Here is a 20,113-nt window from a genome sequence, read left to right on the forward strand (position 1 = left end):
GTCATGTATGGATGTGAGAGTTGGACTGTAAAGAAAGCTGATGGCCGAAGAATTGATGTTTTTGAACTGTGGTATTGGAGAAGACTCTTGAGAGTCCCTTGGACTGCAAGCAGATCCAACCAGTCCATCCTGAAGGAGATCAGCCCTGGGATTTCTTTGGAAGGAATGATGCTTAAGCTGAAACTCCAGTACTTTGGCCACCTCATGCGAAGAGCTGACTCATTGGAAAAGACTCTGATGCTCGGAGGGATTGGGGGCAGGAGGAGAAGGGGATGACAGAGGATGAGATGGCTGGATGGTATCACGGACTCGATGGACTTGAGTCTGAGTAAACTCTGGGAGTTGGTGATGGATAGGGAGGCCTGGGGTCCTGCGTGCGATTCATAGGGTCGCAAAGAGTCGGACACGACTGAGCGACTAAACTGAACTGAACTGCCTAGCTCAGATAGGCTCGCCATGCCTCGACCACCCATCAGTTGGGAGGAATGGGGATACTAGCAAGTGGAAGACTAGCAGAAGGCGAAAACTGTCGTGAAACTGCGGGCCTGTGAATCCTCCGTAGTCATCTCTCGAGAGTGCACGGGAGAGCTACCGAGTAGCGAGCTCACTCTTCCTAGAGTGGCGGCGGAAGTGACCAGATGCTCCGTATTCCTCGGCCGCTTCCGGCCTTTGTGGGTCGCTCTTGGTGGGTTCCGTTTCGGAAACCGTTCGAGACTTCACCCCCTTGAGTCCGGGAGGGAAACTTCTGCTGGCTTCCTGGGGCTGCGGTTAAGCGAGCTTTTGCTGCGGACGCGGCAGGTGGGCTGCTGGCTATCATTGGGCCAGGCTGGAACGGGGCGTCCTCTGGTGTTCACTGCCCAGGTGGGTCCGCGAGAAGCTCCTTGAGGCAGAAGCTAGCTCCCAGCCCTCTGAGAGGGGGATGACAACCCGGGATGAGGGGGAGACCCAGCTGTGCGACTCATACCTTCCGGGCTTGCCTCGCGCTGTGTACCCTTCTTGATTCTGCGCCATCTGACATTTCCGAACACTCGTCGGTCAGAGGCGCTGACCCACGTCCTAGGGCCTCTTTTACAAGCATCACCTTATATTTAGAATTACAGATACTAGGGTAGAAGAGGGCCTGAAAAACCAATGTCTCCAGCTTTTTCGCTTGACAAAGAATCAGGAGCAGAGAGATTAAGTCCCTTCGGAAATAAATTCATGTAACTGCAGCTTTTATGGCTTAATGATTTCCCGTTATGCATCATCTGAGTTTTTAAATAATTTAAAAAGCAACTACTCAAGGATGTCTCAGCTTTTTGTTATAATTTGTTTGCTCTAGATGTTTATTCCATTTAATTCTCCTTTTTTTTTTTTTTCTATTACTAAGTGGACATATTTTCTTCTTAGTCTTACTTTTCTTGTCCTGAAAATCCTGAAGCAACTTAGCACCTTTTACTTATTCTTTTTCTTTAAATTAGTCTATTAAGTCTTTTTTATCAGAGCATTTCTCTGAGTACAGTAGATTACCATGGAGGCAGCTTTCAAAGTGCATATTTAAATTCTTAGAATTTGCAATTTTTGTTTATGGTGTAGTTTGGGTTAATGATGATAGCTTCTCCCTCAGTTCCAGCCAGAAAGAAACGACACAGGAGATCTTGCTTGAAGCATTGATAAGCTTTTGTATAGCAATGATGGCATATACTTGGTCTATCCAGGCCAAGAAGGACAGGGAAGAACTTTTGGAAGTAAAGATAGAGGAAGAGGAGCTGGGGGAGGAGCATAAATATGCCACTACGCAGGATCAGAACCTGCAAAAGAACAACACCCACAGCAGAGAGGTCTTCCCACAGTACTTCAGGCAGTTCTGCTACCAGGAAACATCTGGACCCTGTGAGGCTTTGAGCCGACTCCGAGAACTTTGCCATCAGTGGCTGAAGCCAGAGACCCACACCAAAGAGCAGATTCTGGAACTACTGGTACTGGAGCGGTTCCTGACGATCTTGCCTGAGGAGCTCCAAGCCTGGGTCCAGGAACAGCATCCAGAGAGTGGGGAAGAGGTGGTGACTGTGCTGGAGGATTTAGAGAGAGAGTTGGATGAGCCAGGTTATCAGGTGAGAACATAGATGTGGTGTCTGAGAAGTGAATTATGGATTTCTAGGCCAGAGTGAAGTCTAATACTATTTCAAAAAATGTATTCCTTGAAGAGGGAAGGACCATTTGACAAAAAGGTCTAAGTTGAAAATAGGATCATGAAAGTGTGACTGCAAAGGAAGAGTCATATCTTAGGTAAGAATTAATTGAAAATGATAAAGATGGAGGTATAAAGAAGGAAGAAAGAATGGAGAGCTCTACTCAGCAGTCTATCCTAGGCTAAGCACTAGGGATTTTCATACTTGAAAGACTAGTATAATGGAAACACTCCTAACTGAGTTCAAGAGCGTAGGGGAAAGTGAATTGGTACTCTTGCCTGGAAAATCCCATAGATGGAGGAGCCTGGTAGGCTGCAGTCCATGGGGTCACGAAGATACCTTCTACAGTTCCCTTTTATGTGCTAATGATAATGGGTATACATCTGAAAACCCATAGAGTTCAATGGGAAAACTAAAAGATGATTTAGTAAAAAGAGTCCGGCTCGACTGAGCAACTTCACTTTCACGAGTTGGAGAAGGAAATGGCAGCCCACTCCAGTGTTCTTGCCTGGAGAATCCCAGGGACAGGGGAGCCTGGTGGGCTGCCGTCTGTGGGTTCTCACAGAGTCGGACACGACTGGAGCAACTTAGCAGCAGTAGCAGCATCATTTAGCAGATATTTATTGGCCATCTGTTGTTTACTAGGCACTGGGAATGCGCCAGTGAAAAAACTATAGAGGGTTGCTGCTCTTTTTTCTTGGCCACACCATGTGGTATGGAGGTCTTAGTTCCCTAACTAGGGAACTAAGTTAAACCTGTGGTTAAACCTGTGCCCCCTGCATTGAGAGCACAGAGTCTTAGCCATTGGACCACCAGGGAAGCCCCAATCTGACTTTTAATTCCAATTTAAAGTTTTTAATTTTAACATAATCACTCTAGCTTCTATGTTGGGAAAGTTCTGCATTGAGCCTGGGGGTGGGGAAGGAGAACATAGGGAACAAAGTTAGAAGCAGGGAAACCAGTTAAGGAGGCTATGGGTATAAGCAGTAATCCAGCCAAGAGATGCTGGTGCCTGACTAGGATAATAGCATTGGAAGTGGCAAAATGTAATTGGATTCTGATACATTTTGAGGGTAGACCTTAAGAGGATTTGTCTTTATGTAGGTTGCAGGGTATGAGAGAAAGTGAGTTAAAGATTATGCTAAGGTTTTTGGTTTGTACATCAGGTAAAATGAATTCATCATTCACTGAGATGGTAAAGATTGAGAGAGATATAGGTTTGGAGTAGAGGGACAGGAATCAAAAGCTAGGTTTTGGATGTGTTAATTTTGAGATTCTCATTAGAATCCAAGTAGAAAGTTTGAGCAAACAACTAGATATAAAGAGTTAGGATTCAGTGAGGGAAGGGGGTGGAAATCTGTTCTAGAAATACAAAATTGGGACTTGCCAGAATATGAATGGTATTTAAAGCCATGAGACAAAAAGAGCATCAGGGGAGTAACTAGTCTGGAAACTGGGGAGTGGCCAGGAAGGTAGGAAGAGAACCAAAAGGAAGAAAGGGATTCCTAGGTGCAGGCAGCAAGTAACTTGGTTTTAGTCATGATGAATTTGTATTGCCAACCAGTCCTTTCCTTTGAGGCTTGCTGTGGGTAGCTAGTGGTTTATAAGGCCTAGTCAAAGATCCAGGGACAGAAGGCACAGTTCACTGTACTGGGCTTTTTTTGCTCCCTTCTCCGCCAAATTTGAGGGCTTCTCAGGTGGTGCTGGTGGTAAAGAATCTGCCTGCAATATAAGAGATTCGGGAGACTTGTGTTCAATCCCTGGGTTGGGAAGGTCTCCTAGGGGAGGATATGGCAACCAGCTCCAGTATTTTTGTCTGGAAGATACCATGGACAGGGGAGCCTGCTGGACTATTTCCATGGTGCTGCAAAGAGTTGAACAGGACTGAGTGACTGAGCGCACACACCCCAAAATTTGAAGTATCAAAACATCTTTTTCTGTACATTTGAGATAGTATTATGCTGATTTTGGCTCTTATTCTGAGAGAAAGATTACAAAATGAAACTGTCAGAGAAATAGTGTCAGTGTATGGTAATTTTTTATTTACAAACTTTAGCCATTGAAGGGTATGTGTGTGTGTGTGTTAGTTGCTCGGTCATGTCTGACTCATTGTGACCCCATGGACTATAGCCAGTGTCCTCTCTCCATGAGATTTTCCAGGCAAGAATATTGGAGTGGGTTACCATTCCCTTCTCCATGGAATCCTCCTGATTCAGGGATTGAACCCAGTTCTCCTGCATTGCAGGTAGATTCTTTACAGTCTGAGCCACCAGACAAGCTATTGAAGAGGCATGGGGAAGTAATTTGAGGGCCTATCACATGCCAATGCCTGTGTGAGGTGCTTTACATGCATGATGTCATATAATCTCAGAATAATTCCTAGCCCAAGGTGACAGCTATCGATACTAAACTAAGAAACAGAGTAAGGAAATTAGATTCCGATTCCTGTTTTTATACTACCATGCTGGGGAAACCTTTTCTTCTTCTTTTTTTTTTTTTTTGTTTTTGTTTTAAGTGCAAGAGGCAATGGGCCCATGGAGGAATGCAAGCTACGAGTGGTTGAAATTGCTGAGTAAATGAGTTAATTGAAGGAGCAAGGATCAAAGGGAAGCAGAAAGGGATGAGATTGAAGGCAAAAGTAGAGATACAAGCCTTGAAAAAGAAAAGACTTCTTCCTCTAAGATAGAAGGAAAGGAGAAGAGTAAGAGAGTGGAGATAGGTAAAGTGAATAAGAGTTTTTTTTTGAGATGGTCGTGATCTTGGAGAAATAGAAAACAAGATCATCTTCCCAGAAAGAATGGGGATGGGGACCTCAGAAGAGCATTGTCTATTAGGAATATGAGAGATTTCTCTTTTTCCTTTCCTCTTTCCTTCTCATACCCTCTTTCTTTTCTTTCTCTTTCTCCTTTGTTCCCTTCTGTCTTTCTTTATAATTTCTCTCATTATTTCCCTTTACTTTTCCCCCTTCCTTTCCTTCTTTCTCACTTCTGTCTTATTTCCGCATTAATTCTTTTCCACTCCTTTCTGCCTCTGCCTCTTTTTACCTTCTTTTCCTTCTCTTTGTCACTTCTCTATTTCTTTGAGCATAGACAGAAATGTAAAAGTGGTACATTTAATATGCTTTAACTGTTAAGATAGGGGAAATTATTTCCAACTGGGGAAGCGAAGGTTTCCCAGAAGAGGTGACATTTGTATTGGCCTTGAGTAGGATTGTGGCAGGCTGTTACATGGAAAGAAGTTTGTTTCAAGTTTCAGAGAGCTGGGTGCCACTGCCCTAGATAGTATATTCTTGTTTAATGTTACCAGGGTGAGGTTCTAAGCTATATCTCATTTACCTCAGGTCTCAGTCCGCACTGAGGAACAGGAAATGTTCTTACAGGAGATTGTACCTCTAAGAACAGAACAAGAATCCAGAATATGCCTTCCATCTGTGCAAGCCCAGCCAAAGTGTGAATCTGCAGAACTTGCAGCCCAACAGAAGCAAGGTAAAGAAGGAAGACCCATCTTGGGAGGAAGGGGAAGACGGGGGCCAACATAGGACCCTGGGACTCTTTTGTTCTTTGTGCTGTTTGTGAGCACTGAAGTCAGGAAGGTCTCTCAAGAGCTCTGACGGCTCATGCATAGACCTGAGGCAGCCTGGTTTATCACTCTGCAACTCTTTTTTTCTCTTTATGTTAATACTCTCTAAATCCTGGCTGTATTTTATTTGAAATCACTTAGTTTAGTCCTTCTGATAGTTATTTTCCTCTATACTGACTTCCTTCCTATGTATAGCCTTTATCCTACCAGACAATACCACTGTCTTGCAATTTATTCTGTGTCCTTCAGTAAATAAACCTTTGCCCCATGATCTCTTCAGCTAACTTTCAGACGGTTCAGGGACGAATACATATATGTGCGTATGAGTGAGTGAGTGAAGTCACTCAGTCGTGTCCGACTCTTTGTGACCCCATGGACAGTAGCCTACAAGGCTCCTCTGTCCATAGGATTTTCCAGGCAAGAGTACTGGAGTGGGTTGCCATTTCCTTTTCCAGGAGATCTTCCCAACCCAGGGATCAAACCCAGGTCTCCCACATTGTAGGCAGACGCTTTACCATCTGAGCCACCAGGGAAGAGCCCATATGTGCGTATACATACACACATATATATTACTCTTATAAAGAGAAGGAGTAATAAAGCAGATGTGGCAAAATGTTCAAAGTGGGTGAAGGGGTGAAAGAATGTACCTTCCTTATTTCTACTTTCTCTGTTTTTTCACTTACTTTTTAAAAACAGGTGAAAATTCACATGGTTGAGAAAAGTAATAACCTAAAGTTACCCAGTGAAAAGATATGCTGCCACTCAATTACCCTAGCCATTTGGTCTCCTTACCTCTGTTTTGAAATAGGTTGTCACTGTTACTAGTTTCTTGGGTGTCCTAGAGATTTTTAACCATATATGTATATTTCTCATATTCAAATATATTTTCCTCTATCACTAAGATTAAAGAACCTTGCATTTTTTATTTCTTAACAGCTGCTTAATTTTAAAATATACAGCTATATCAGGCTCCCCAGGTGGCTCAATGATAAAGAATCTACCTGCCAGTGCAGGAGACAAGGGTTCAATCCCTGAGACAGGAAGATCCCTTGGAGAAGGAAATGGCAACCCACTCTAGTATTCTTGCCTGGGAGATCCCATGGGCAGAGAAGCCTGGTGAGCTACAGTCCATGGGGTCACAAAAGAGTTGGACACGACTTAGTAACTAAACAACAGCAACAACAATATGGCTATATCATGCAGTGAACTTAGCTTTCTCCTGCTAATAACATTTAAGTTGGCCCCACTCTTTTAGTATAACAAATAGTGCTGTGATAAATAACCATATGTGTGAATATATCTGTAGCATAAATTCCTTCTAGGTGGAATTACTACGTCAAAGGTTATATATATATTTGTAATTTTGATATATATTGTCAAATTGCCCTCTAATAAAGCTTGGATCAATTAACACTCTTACTGGCAATGTTTGATATTCATGTCATGAGCACAGTGTTATATCAAGCTTTTGGCAAATCCAGTAGGTGAAAATTATACTCAATATTGTTTAAATCTGCTTTTCCCTTATTGTGAGGGGGAGCATCTTTCCTTGTGTTTAAGAGCTGTTCTTTTTCCTTTCTTGGAAGCCATCAGTTTTTTTCTTTGCCCAGTTTTCTATTTGGCTACTGGTCTTTTTCTTAACAATTTTTGGAGTGCTTGAGTTTATTAGTACTATATTCTAGTGCCATTTATAGTCATGCGGGATCTCTAAGTTCTGTAGTTTTTCTTTTGAATAATTTTATGTTGCCTAATGAAAGTTGCTTTTTGCATCCATAAGAAACTAACGAGTATCATCCATTTTTAATTTCAGATATTGAGACTGGAAATGAGTATAGGAATTTAAAGCAAGGAGTTTCTCAAGAAATGAAACCATATGGGAATATAGCTGGCAAATTTGAAAATGAAATGTCTCAACCAGCTAGATATGAAAAAACATATGAACCTGAAGGAAAAACAGGAGAGTCTTCTGAATATTCAAGGGAAGATAAAGAACCTACATGTGATGAAAATGGAGTAAGTTTGACTGAGAACTTAGATCTTTCTGAACACCAGAGAATTTGTCCAGGAGAAAAGCCTTATGTATGTGATGTCTGTGGAAGAGCTTTTAGACAACACTCACATTTCGTAGAACATCAGAGGATCCATACTGGAGACAGGCCCTACAAATGCAAAGAATGTGGAAAAACTTTCCGTGGGAGAACTGTGCTTATTCGACACAAAATAATACACATAGGAGAGAAACCCTATAAATGTAATGAGTGTGGCAAAGCCTTTGGCCAGTGGTCAGCTCTTAATCAACATCAAAGACGTCACACAGGAGAGAAACACTACCGCTGTAATGAATGTGGGAAAGCCTTTAGTCAGAAAGCAGGCCTCTTTCACCATCTCAAAATCCACACAAGAGATAAACCTTATCATTGTACTCAGTGTAATAAAAGTTTTAGTTGGCGTTCAATTCTTACCCAACATCAAGGAGTTCATACTGGGGCAAAGCCTTATGAGTGCAGTGAGTGTGGAAAAGCCTTTGTTTATAACTCCTCCCTTGTTTCCCATCCAGAGATCCACTACAAAGAAAAATGCTATCAGTGTAAGGAATGTGGGAAGTCCTTCAGTCAGAGAGGCCTTATTCAGCATCAGAGAATCCACAATGGAGAGAAACCCTACAAATGTGATGTATGTGGAAAAGCCTTTATTCAGAGGACAAGTCTTATAGAACATCAACGAGTTCACACTGGAGAGAGACCCTATAAATGTGAAAAGTGTGGGAAGGCTTTCACTCAAAGATCAGTCCTCAAGGAACATCAGAAAATGCACACCACAGAGAGGCCCTATAAATGCGATGGGTGTGGGAATGCCTTCCGAGGAATCATCAGCCTCATTCAGCATCAGAGAATCCACACTGGGGAGAAACCCTACCAATGTGATGAACGTGGCAAAGCCTTTAGACAGAGGTCAGATCTTAGTAAACACCAGAGAATCCACAATAGAGGTGATCCCTATACATGTAAGGTGCATGGGGAGTCATTTACACAGAACTCAGCTCTTATTCAACATCAGACTACCCACAAAGCAGAAAAATCTGGTTCTGTATGATAACTGCAGGGAAACTATCTCACAGAATTCAGGCCAGGGAGAAATACTAGCTATGAGATGATCAGGACAAAATGTTAGTCACTATACCTATAAGGAAACCTTGGATATTTCATAAAAAATTCACTGTGTGCTCTTTTTCTCAAAAGAGTTTACAACCTAGTTTTAAAGATAATAGGTCCACCTATTTAGTTAAGGCCGTAGGACAGTAGAATTGATGTTCAAATATTATAGAATTAAAGTGGCACTTGACAGTCAGTAAGTGCTATAAGTTCTGAAGGAGAGATCACTGTTGCCTGAAGTGGTCAGGAAATATTTTAAAGATAAAGGTTTGATGGGAATATTTGGAAGGCAAAAGGGAGAAAACATTGAGAATAGAACAAATTAATCGGAGTGCATGTGATCAAGCATCAGTGACAAAACAAGCCAACCTAAAGAGAGTTCATTCAGTTGGGCAGCTGATGGTATTGTGTTGGAAATACAACTTGAGGACAGACACTGGGAGGTCAGAATGCCAGTAATTTCACCAAATACTTTGACCCTGAAAGACTTTTTCTCATTTAATTTCTAAAATGTTTCTATAAATTAAAATGATTCTCCAATGTAAAAATGAGGATATTCTTGCTTATAGAGATGACACAGCTACAGTATTACGCAAAGGAAGATTAAGTACTGTTCATTACAGGAGTGACTCCTCAACATCAGTGAACATCAGAATCACCTGTGCTGCTTGTTGAACATATCAGAGTCCCACTTGCAGATACTGTGCTTCATTAGGTCTGAGATGGGGATTGAGAATCTTCATTTCTGTAGCTCCAGTCACTTGATGTGCTATACGATTTGAGAAACATTGCATTGAATCACGGTTGCCAGTGAAGTGAGGAAGCATGAATACAGGCCACTGCAGATTTTTAGCGTGAGGAAAGCCCTTCAGGGGACATGTGCCAGCAGCTCTTCACAATGAACAGGGAATTAGACCACCATCATGCCTAAAAACTAGGGCTTCACGATGGCCTTTCTGGCCCTTCAAATTTAAATGTTTCAAAACAGACCCACCTACATTCCAAGGCTCCCAGGGATCTGAGTGCATGCTTTGTGTGTGTGTGTTTGTGTTAGGGGAGGGATGCTGGTGTTCTGTTTTATACTTCCCTTTTTTTCTCACTTCTGTGTTCTGAATTCTTTTACAATTTTTTGGCTTGTATACTTTCTTGAGCATATAAAAGAGCCAAAGATTAGTGATTCTTTCCTTCAGGCTTCAGGAAAAAAAATCAACTGAAAACTGGTTGACATTTACTGAGTAAATTCTGTTTTTGATGAGAACCTATGATGATTACTGTAGTAGGTAGCAGGCAAGTCACAGAAGTACATATAGCTCCTGGTCTGTTTATCTGTTTACAGAAATCATATTTGATCTCTGCTGAGATGTTCATTTATTTATTTTCCTTTCTGCCTTGCCACAGCAAACTCCACAGTTCCTAGGATTACATTCCCACCCCACCCAACTTCAGTTCCCTCATCTCCCCTCACTTCTAGCTGGTCAGTGGGTTTGAAGTGGTGAGATAGTGACAGAAGAGGTAGAGGAGAAAAAAGAAGGGTAATTCACCACTCTTTAGCTAGTCCTAACAACCTTTCTGCCCAGCCCTGTCTTTATCCCACCTCCCCATTCTGTAAAACTCTACGCCCATTTCCCTAGTGCCACTATCTCCTGTCCATCTGTCCATAATCCCTGTATAAGACATAAGAATATCATCATTGGCTTTGAACCAGAAGAGTCCCTAGTCCTATAGAAATATGTATGTTCCTAGCTTTCTAAATTGTGATTGTGAACACATTTTCTCTTAAAAATGATAGTAGTACTTTAGGCATATAAACTGTCATACTGGTTTTTGGGATTAGAATTTAACAATGATTGTGGGAAAATTTTCTGGGTTCACAACATAGGAAAGCAAATTAACATTTAGAAAACAATTCATTCACAAGTGGACTGTTTATTTAATAATAAGACCAACATTGGAATTATGCACATAGGCACTGAGGCAGCTAGGATTGAAAACCTAACTTTTTATGTCTGGGAAACAAGGATTCTAGAACTAAGCCTGAAGGCCCTAGCTGTAAGTATTGATGCGTGCTAAATTGCTTCAGTTGTGTCCAGCTCTTTGCAACACTATAGACTAGCTTGCTCCTCTGGGATTCTCCAGGCAAGAATACTGGAGTGGGCTGCCATGCCCTCCTCCAGGGGATCTTCTGACCCAGGAATCAAACCCACATCTCGTATGTCTCCTGCATTGGCAGGTGGGTTCTTTACCACTAGCACCAACCACCATAAGCATTAATATATGAGGCCTATTCCCTAAGGTTACTCAGTCTCAAGTTTCTCTCATGTAAACTCAACCATTTAGCGGGGACTTGACTTAGTAACAAGAACCTTCACGAGACCATCCCTACCAAACCGATGCTTGTCCATACTTGTCATCTAATCAGATTTCACAAACATGTTCTCCAAACTGAAGTTACTCTTCATAGTAATGTCAGAGCCACTCTCTCTAATCTGACTGCTCAGTAGAATGCAGTTATTATTTTAAACTTGCTCTCTATTCTTCAGTGCTGTTATTAGCAGTCTCTCCAGTTCATCTGCTTAACATGTTCTCTCAATGCACTCAAGTTCCTCCATTTCCCTCTCAAGTAAAGAGAACTGTAAAGGAACCATAAACAAAGACCCAGAACAATGGACTATGCCTATTATATAGAAGAATGCAGTTCACAACTTATTTAAATTGTGGGAGGTTTGTTCTGGTTGTTTCTTATGCTTAAATACAACTGTGCCAAAAAAAGGGGGGTGCATTGGCATGGGATTTCCAGGTAGGCATCAAAGGGGTCAAACTAGTCCACGATAAGGAAAAGGTAAAAGGTTACCAAATGGAACTAAATTGGCAACAGAGAAAACTGAAGGCTATGAGAGGGCAAGTGGAGGACATATTAGATAAGGAATTGGAGAGTGCAGTAACAGAATACTGTGTGACGAAGTCAAATACATTTTTATGTATAATAGATGGCATGATAATGACAGGATCTTGGAAATCAGGGAAATCTAGGAAATCAGTTCATTTATGTGGATTTTTAAATCAACAAAACAGGAAGTGATATGAAAGTAAAGCCAGTCCACAAGAGAAGTATTGACAGTAATACAACAGCCAAATAGAGCAGCTGGTATAAAGCTCAAATGAATTATGAAGCAGCAGCTTAGAAATAACATTAAAGATGAGAATAAGATTGATTAGCTTCTCCTTTCTATTTGAATGAAGATAACCAAGACAGCCTTGACATACTCCTTTTCCTATTTAGAACCAGTCTGTTCCGTGTCCAGTTCTAACTATTGCTTCCTGACCTGCATACGGATTTCTCAAGAGGCAGGTCAGGTGGTCTGGTATTCCCATCTCTTTCAGAATTTTCCAGTTTATTGTGATCCACACAGTCAAAGGCTTTGGCATAGTCAATAAAGCAGAAATAGATGTTTTTCTGGAACTCTCTTGCTTTTTCCATGGTCCAGCAGATGTTGGCAATTTGATCTCTGGTTCCTCTGCCTTTTCTAAAACCAGCTTGAACATCTGGAAGTTCATGGTTCACGAATTGCTGAAGCCTGGTTGTATATTGTCACCCTGCTTATTTAACTTATATATGGAGTACATCATGAGAAACGCTGGGCTGGAGGAAGCACAAGCTGGAATCAAGGTTGCTGGGAGAAATATCAATAACCTCAGATATGCAGATGACACCACCCTTATGGCAGAGAGCGAAGAGGAACTAAAAAGCCTCTTGATGAAAGTGAAAGAGGAGAGTGAAAAAGTTGGCTTAAAGCTCAACATTCAGAAAACTAAAATCATGGCATCCGGTCCCATCACTTCATGGCAAATAGATGGGGAAACAGTGGCTGACTTTATTTTGGGGGCTCTGAAGTCACTGCAGATGGTAATTGCAGCCATGAAATTAAAAAACGCTTACACCTTGGAAGGAAAGTTATGACCAACCTAGATGGCATATTAAAAAGCAGAGACATTATTTTGCCAACAAAAGTCTGTCTAGTCAAACCTATGGTTTTTCCAGTAGTCATGTATGGATGTGAGAGTTGGACTGTGAAGAAAGCTGAGCACTGAAGAATTGATGCTTTTGAACTGTGGTGTTGGAGAAGACTCTTGAGAGTCCCTTGGACAGCAAGGAGATCCAACCAGTCCATCCTAAAGGAAATCAGTCCTAAATGTTCACTGGAAAGGCTGATGCTGAAGCTGAAACTCCAATACTTTGGCCACCTGATGTGAAGAACTGACTCATTTGAAAAGACCCTGATGCTGGGAAAGACTGAAGGCAGGAGGAGAAGAGGATGACAGAGGATGAGATGGTTTGATGGCATCACTGACTCAATGGACATGAGTTGAGTAAACTCTGAGAGTTGGTAATGGACAGGGAGGGGAGACCTGATGTGGTGCAGTCCATGGCGTTGCAAAGAGTCAGACATGACTGAGCAACTGAACTGAACAGAACCAAGACAGTGTTTACTAAGGCAAAAGCACTTGGAGAGGTTGGGGAAGAATCAAATTTCTAAAGCAATCAAAAGTAAAGTGAGCTTTAAACATGGGTTTCAGATGAAAAGGTATCCTGACAATCCCAAAAGGGTTCCAGAGTGTGATAGACAGGGACTGAAAGGAAGGAAGATGGACCCCCTCTGATAAAAAAGAAAAAATGTGGGGAGGGGTTGACCAGGGCTGTAGGATTGAGAAATTTCCTGGGGCATGGTGGGTGAGGATGTAGGTGGAGAGTGATCAGATGGAAGCACTTAGAAAAGCGGTGCACTAGTGTTGTCACAACAGAAGTAGCCTCTTCCATTAATATCCAGTGATTGACCATAGAGTTGTTACAGTTAAAACAAAGTCATTATTATTGGCAATCTTTAGGAAAAGATGAAGGGATTCATTAACAGTATTATGTGATATTTACTAACTGCTTACTAAGGGCTGGACATAACTAAATGCTTTGCTCACACTATTTCATTTTTACCTGGGGAAACAGAAGTCAGTAAAGCTACTTGAGGTCACAGAATTAGTATGTGGGGGGCCAGGATATGAACTCAGCAGATCCACTGCTGAGAACAGAACCCACTCTGTTTCAGAACAAACTGCGTATTGCAGTGGTATTCAGGGCTTTGAGTTATTAGTGAGTAGTAGTAGTGAAAGTCACTTAATCATGTCCGACTCTTGCGACCCCATGGACTGTAGCCTGCCAGTTTCCTCTGTCCATGGGATTCTCCATGCAAGAATACTGGAGTGCATTGCCATTTCCTTCTCTAGGGGATCTCCCTGACCCTGGAATCGAACCCATGTCTCCTGCATTGCAGGCAGATTCTTTACCGACTGAGCTAGGAGGGAAGCCCTCTGTGAGTTATTACCTATAGAAAAAATTTCAACTCCTATCAATATTATGGAAAATACTTAAACTCCAGAGTCCTAGAGTGATAATATCCCCATCCTCTTGTATACTAAATCTTGTATGAAGTTTGGCCAGTGTAAATATCTAATTCTTGTTGCTCCTACAGAATGAGGATGTGTGCAGGAGATGTTTCAAGTTAAAAATGGGCTCTTTATAGGAAAGGATCACACTCCTAGCTTAGAATCATTGTTTTCTGCATTATTCTGACAGAATAAAGGATATTTGACTGTCTAATACAAATCAAAGAGATTAGATAATATCCCCATTATGGATCTATCCAGTAACTCACTATGGGTATATCAATACCTTTGATGAGGGTTTTTAAAAGTGATTTTATATTTGTAGCTAGTACCATTTCTTGGACTTAAAAAACCATAGATAAGTATATATTATATATTTCTTTCAGTTACCCTTCCTGACTCCACAAGCCCAGAATTTATCTGAACCATGAGTGTGCTTATTTAACAGAGGATAATCATTTTGATTGGGGCTTCTCAGGTAGCTCAGTTGCAAAGAATCTGCCTGCCAGTGCAGAAGTGGGTTTGATCCCTGGGTTGGGGAGATCCCCTGAAAAAGGAAATGGCAACCTACTACAGTATTCTTGCCTGAGAAATCCCATGGACAGAAGAGCTTGGCGGGTTTCAGTCCATGGAGTTACAAGAGTCAGACATGACTAAGCGACTAAACGATTATTTTGATAAACTTTTAATTGAATTTTTCAACTTTCAACCTTTTACACTGCAGATTTTATATTATAAAGCTCCTCCGGCAGTTCATCATTTTATAAGAATTTCTTTGGATCTTTTCTCCTTCCAAATGTTTCTGGGTATAACTGGTAAGGAGTTCCTGCACATTATTCTTGTACATAGTACTTTATTATATTTATAAAGTAGGTATGGGTATATTATATATATAATATGTATTGTATTTAATTTATATATATAATCTGATTTTATATATATATAATTTGATTTTGACAAAACCAACTTTGATAAGTATTTTAAACTTCTCAGTTGATTAGCTCTCTAGCTTACATTGTGAGGTCATTATTGAGAGCCAGCAGTTTTCCATTGCTTTCTTGGAAACAGTTGATTCTCTTCACACTCATGTAAAAGAGCTTTTCCAGGTCTGAAAACCCAGCAGTCAAGGCTCCCAGAGCTTTCCCCCATCACAGTTCAAGGTGATCTTTGGGGATATATGTTTGCTCCACCAGTCATTTTCCTAAGCCCAAATAGCCTGGTCCTGGGTATCCCAAGGATTCCTAAGAGGAGGCCATTTGTTACCTCTGATTTATGCAGATCTTCATTATTCCTGTCTGCACTTTATACGCATTTCATACATTTTGACCTAGTGCCTCAGCTCAGCCTACTTAAGTGAAATATTTAAAAGTATGTGTCTTACCATTTTATTCCCGATAAAGAAGGGGGCAGTTTAGAACTCTACAGCTTGCCTTAGCCAAATTAGCTGAGTGACGTTGGGCCTCAGTTTCCTCATAATGTAAAATATTTGTAAAGTACCTTCTTCTGCCTGGGGAATTAGAGGATAATAGTCATATGGATAAATGAGTTTTATATAAAGTGCTTAGAACAGTGCTTAGCACCTAAGTACTTGATTTGTTGTTCAGTTGCTAAATCGTGTCTGACTCTGCGACTGCATGAAATACAGCATTCCAGGCTTCCTTGTCCTTCATTATCTCCCATAGTTTGCTTAAACTCATCCATTGAGTTGGCTTTGCCATCCAACCATCTCATCATCTTCTGCCATCCCCTTCTCCTCTTGCCCTCAATCTTTCCCAGCATTAGGTTCTTTCCCAATGAGTTGGTTCTTTGCATCAGGTGGCCCAAGTATTAGAGCTTCAGCATTAGACCTTCTAATGAATACTCAGGGTTGATTTCCTTTAGGATTGACTAGTTAGATCTCCTTGCTGCCCAAGGGACTCTCAAGAGTCTTCTCCAGCACCATAATTTGAAAGCATCAATTCTTTGGCGTTCAGCCTTCTTTATAGTCCAACTTTCAACTCTGTACATGACTAATGGAAAAACTATAGCTTTGACTCAATGGCCTTTTGTCGGTGAAGTGATGATGTCTCTGCTTTTTTAATACTCTGTCTAGGTTTGTCATAACTTTCCTTCCAAGGAGCAAGCGTCTTTTAATTTTGTGACTGCAGTCACCATCTGAAGTGATTTTGGAACCCTAGAAAATAAAAATCTGTCACCGTTTCCACTTTTCCCCTATCTGTTAGCTATGAAATGATGAGACCAGATGTCACAATCTTAGTTTTTTGAATGTTAAGTTTTAAGCCTGCTTTTTCACTCTCCTCTATTGCCTTCATCAAGAGGCTCTTTAGTTTCTCTTTGCTTTTTGCCATTAGAATGGTATCATCTGCATATCTGAGGTTGTTGATAGTTCTCTTGGCAATCTTGATTCCCGCTTGAGATTCAAGAGCTTTATAGACATTTGCTTTGTTTATTGCCCTGGGTTCTCTCAAATGCATGGCCTCTAGAAGCTCCTCTTTCCTCTCCTCTCTTGAAGGCGAGAGGAGAAGGGAAGGACAGAGGATGAGATGGTTGGATGACATCACCAACTCAATGGACATGAGTTTGAGTAATCTCCGGGAGTTGGTGATAGACAGGGAGGCCTGGTGTGCTGCAGTCCATAGGTTCGCAAAGAGTCAGACACGACTGAGCGACTAAACTGACTGACTAGAAGCTCCAGCCCCAGGCCAGAGATTACCTGTAACCACGCTGCAGATTTCCCAAGACTGCTGCATTGTTGCTGCTGAGATGAAAGCTCCCTCTCTGCTCTACTTTTTCTTATCTTGGATTCTGATGAACAGTGGATGGCAGGAGATAAACATTGCCTAAACTGCCTGGGAAAGATTTTCCTATCTTTTGTTTCTACCTTCCCTTGTTAGTTATCAGCTATAACTAGCACCCAGGGGGGGTTCACTTTTTGTCTTGGTAGCTGCTCTTTCGAGGTTCTGTAGCGGGAAGGTGAACCTTTGCCGGGAGACTGTCGAGCCCCAGCCTCAGAGCGCAGCCCATTGGAGTTACCCAACCCAGCTGCCCAAACCGTCGCTGCTCAGGGGCGGGGATGCTGCCAGGCAACCATAGGAGAGAACCTCCAGGTTCCTAGAGAAGACTGAAGGGTGAGGCAGCTGTTGATTGCTGAAGGCTTAGAACTGCAAGCTCTTTCTGCCTTTGTGTTATAGGGGTCAGTGGTCACTGGTTCCTAGACTCCGGCTTTGACCCCGTGTATATCTGGCCCTCTGGGGACTCTGCTGAAGTTCAGTGTGATGATTGATATGCAGGGGAAAGTTAAAGATGGTTTCCAAGTCTTGCATTGTAATAGAATATTGGGGATGTTGAGAAAGAGGAAAGTCTTGAACCTCAGTTTGGTAAAAGGAAAGTTGCATTCTTTTGGGATGATCCCACTCATGACTCTCCCTAGAATAAATAGGAACAGATTAGGAGTCCACTTACTGGTTGTGCAACTTTTAGCAAAGAGCTTAATCCCTCTGTGCCTCAGTATCATTCATGTGTCAGATGGAATTATAAAATCTTAGATGAGTTAAATTTACAGTCAATTTTCAATAACCATTATTTTCTGATCTCTGATGGTTTACTGTTTGAGATTTTCAGAAGAGGGGAACCAAAGGGAAGAGGGTCATGGTCTTTCTCCCAAGCTTAACTTAAACATTTAGGAAGTAAGAGTTTTAGCAGATAGTGCTGGATAATAATTTGCAGTCATTCCCACTCATACATTTTTTAGCTTTCTGACAGAGTTCTTTTTTTCTTTCAGTGCATTACCAGGTAAGTAAATTTTGAGGTAAGAGCTAAGTAAAATTCAGAGTTTCTGTTAATTGTGTTGTTTCATGCCTCAGGAAGAAGACTAGCTACAAAGAAATACTTCTGAAAAATCAATGTGAACCACAAGCTGGAGTGAATCTTCTGAGCTCGCTTATTCCAGAATGGCAGTCCTCTTGCAGAAAAGATCTCTACTAGTGACTGATGGTAGAGGGCCAGGGTTGTGCCTGTCCAAGAATCAGACTGGCACAGCAAAATCTTTCTTCAAATTTTAAGTTGTTGCTACCAGGAGATAGATACTTGAACCTCACAGGTCTGTCAGAAGATGGGGAGCTCTGCCCACAGATGCAGAGAGCAGAGATACAGACTGAGGAGCAGGTGCTAAAGTAGGTCCTGACCTCTGCCTGGAGAACTGCAGACCTAGGAGGATAATATAATCCAGAATGTGGAGAAGAGGCATCAGATATGCTGGAGAAGTTAAAGAGACAGCTCGATGGACAAACCTTAAGGCGGGAAGGGTTGGGAGGATGATTTATGGCTTGAGTAGTGAAAGGAATAACATAGAAAGCAGCAAAACCGAACTTCAGGATCCATCAGATGTATTTGGAGCCATAACCCCATATCACCTTCATGAGCTTTAATTCCCCTGGATATTCATGTACACCTCTAGAACCTTCTCTCTATATATTGGGTTTTTATTGTTGGTGGTGTTGTATGAGTACTTTTACTGAGGGACTATCTTCATATTCAATTTTCCAAGACCATCTCTTCATCCCATTGGTTTTAGGGTCCAGGTAGAAGAAGGATAGAACAAGATACGCTTTTGGCAAGATAGTACCCTGGAATCAGAAGTGTAAGGTCCAGCCTTTTAAAATGCTGAGTTTTACTCTCACAGTATTGCCTTATGAAAAGCAGATGAGAAAGCAAAGCTGCTGAGAAAGAAGACATCCTTGAAAGGCAGCTTTTTAGAACTATTGTATCTTTTCCCTGGGAACCATGAACCTACCCATTTCCTCATTGCCCAGTTCTTTAGGTAGAAGCTGTTATTCATATTTGTGGAGGTGTTTGTGTTTTGTTGTTTTGACTTTTTCAACTTCTTTAGCTTCAAAATGTTTTTCTTATCTTTTAATCTTGAATATTACCTGAAAAAGTTATTTTCCCCACTGTAATTTTTCCAGTTTACTTATTTCCTCACATCAAAATAGTATGGATTTTTGAAACTAATTTACCTGTTGCTTCAAGTTAATTTTTATTATATGCCATTGTTTGTGGATCCACTTAACAAACATTTATGGAACATTTTGTTTGTTTGTAGTAGTGGCCTCGATACATTTCATTTGGTATAAATGGTACTTATAATTACCCCTTAGCAAATTAAATTTCTCTTGGTTTCATGATATTCTCTTTTTTTCATGTGTGGATTCAAACTGATCTCTTCTTAACTTTTTTGATTATACCTTCCTGATTCTTTGTCACATTTTGTGAGAAAATTCTCCATGCTCTTCCAGTTTCTTTCTGCCTACCTCTCGCTTCTCAAACTGGAATTTCATATGCCTTCTTGGGTATTTTTCAAAATTGAGTTGACAGTTTAAGGAAACTGAAAAAGCATGGACTTTAGGTAAAACTGGGTTTTATCTTTATCACTGTTTCTCATCATTAATCTCATGGTCTCAGCAGAAGAGACAACTGACATTTGAACTGTCTGTGCATTTTTTTAGATGGAGTTACTGAGAATGAAAATAAGGACTTGTCTCCAACACACAAAAAAATCTGAAGATGCTGTCATATGAGGGGAGTCTGCAGAATTACACCACCAGTGCAGTAAGTTAGTAAAAGCTTTAGTCACTGGTGAGTCATTACTCAGCATTAGGGAGCATATACCAAAGAAAATGCTTGAGAACAACATGTTTGTAAAGGCTTTTGTTTACAGTGGGTCCCTCCTTTCTCACTAGGAAATCTATCACTAGGGAAATGCTGTCGGTATAAAGA

At 41.2% G+C, this 20,113-nt stretch overlaps 1 protein-coding gene across 3 annotated transcripts; it reads left to right on the plus strand.

Annotated features, from left to right (window-relative positions):
* Positions 1-664: 664 nt before the first annotated feature.
* ZSCAN12 (zinc finger and SCAN domain containing 12) lies at positions 665-19,523 on the plus strand. Of its 3 annotated transcripts, none has more exons than XM_060403359.1 (5): positions 665-861; positions 1,607-2,093; positions 5,512-5,656; positions 7,561-8,701; positions 18,202-19,523. In XM_060403359.1, exons 2-5 carry the CDS (start codon positions 1,671-1,673, stop codon positions 18,320-18,322), a joined length of 1,830 nt encoding a protein of 609 aa, XP_060259342.1. In that variant the 5' UTR covers positions 665-861; positions 1,607-1,670; the 3' UTR covers positions 18,323-19,523. The 3 variants fall into 3 exon arrangements, with proteins under 3 accessions (XP_060259342.1, XP_060259341.1, XP_014958031.3); XM_060403358.1 differs by lacking the exon at positions 18,202-19,523 and adding an exon at positions 12,437-13,467; XM_015102545.4 differs by lacking the exon at positions 18,202-19,523 and having other exon boundaries at positions 7,561-12,362.
* The last annotated feature ends 590 nt before the right edge of the window (positions 19,524-20,113 follow it).

This window comes from Ovis aries, chromosome 20 (genome assembly GCF_016772045.2).
Source record: "Ovis aries strain OAR_USU_Benz2616 breed Rambouillet chromosome 20, ARS-UI_Ramb_v3.0, whole genome shotgun sequence".
NCBI classification, from domain to species: Eukaryota; Metazoa; Chordata; class Mammalia; order Artiodactyla; family Bovidae; genus Ovis; species Ovis aries.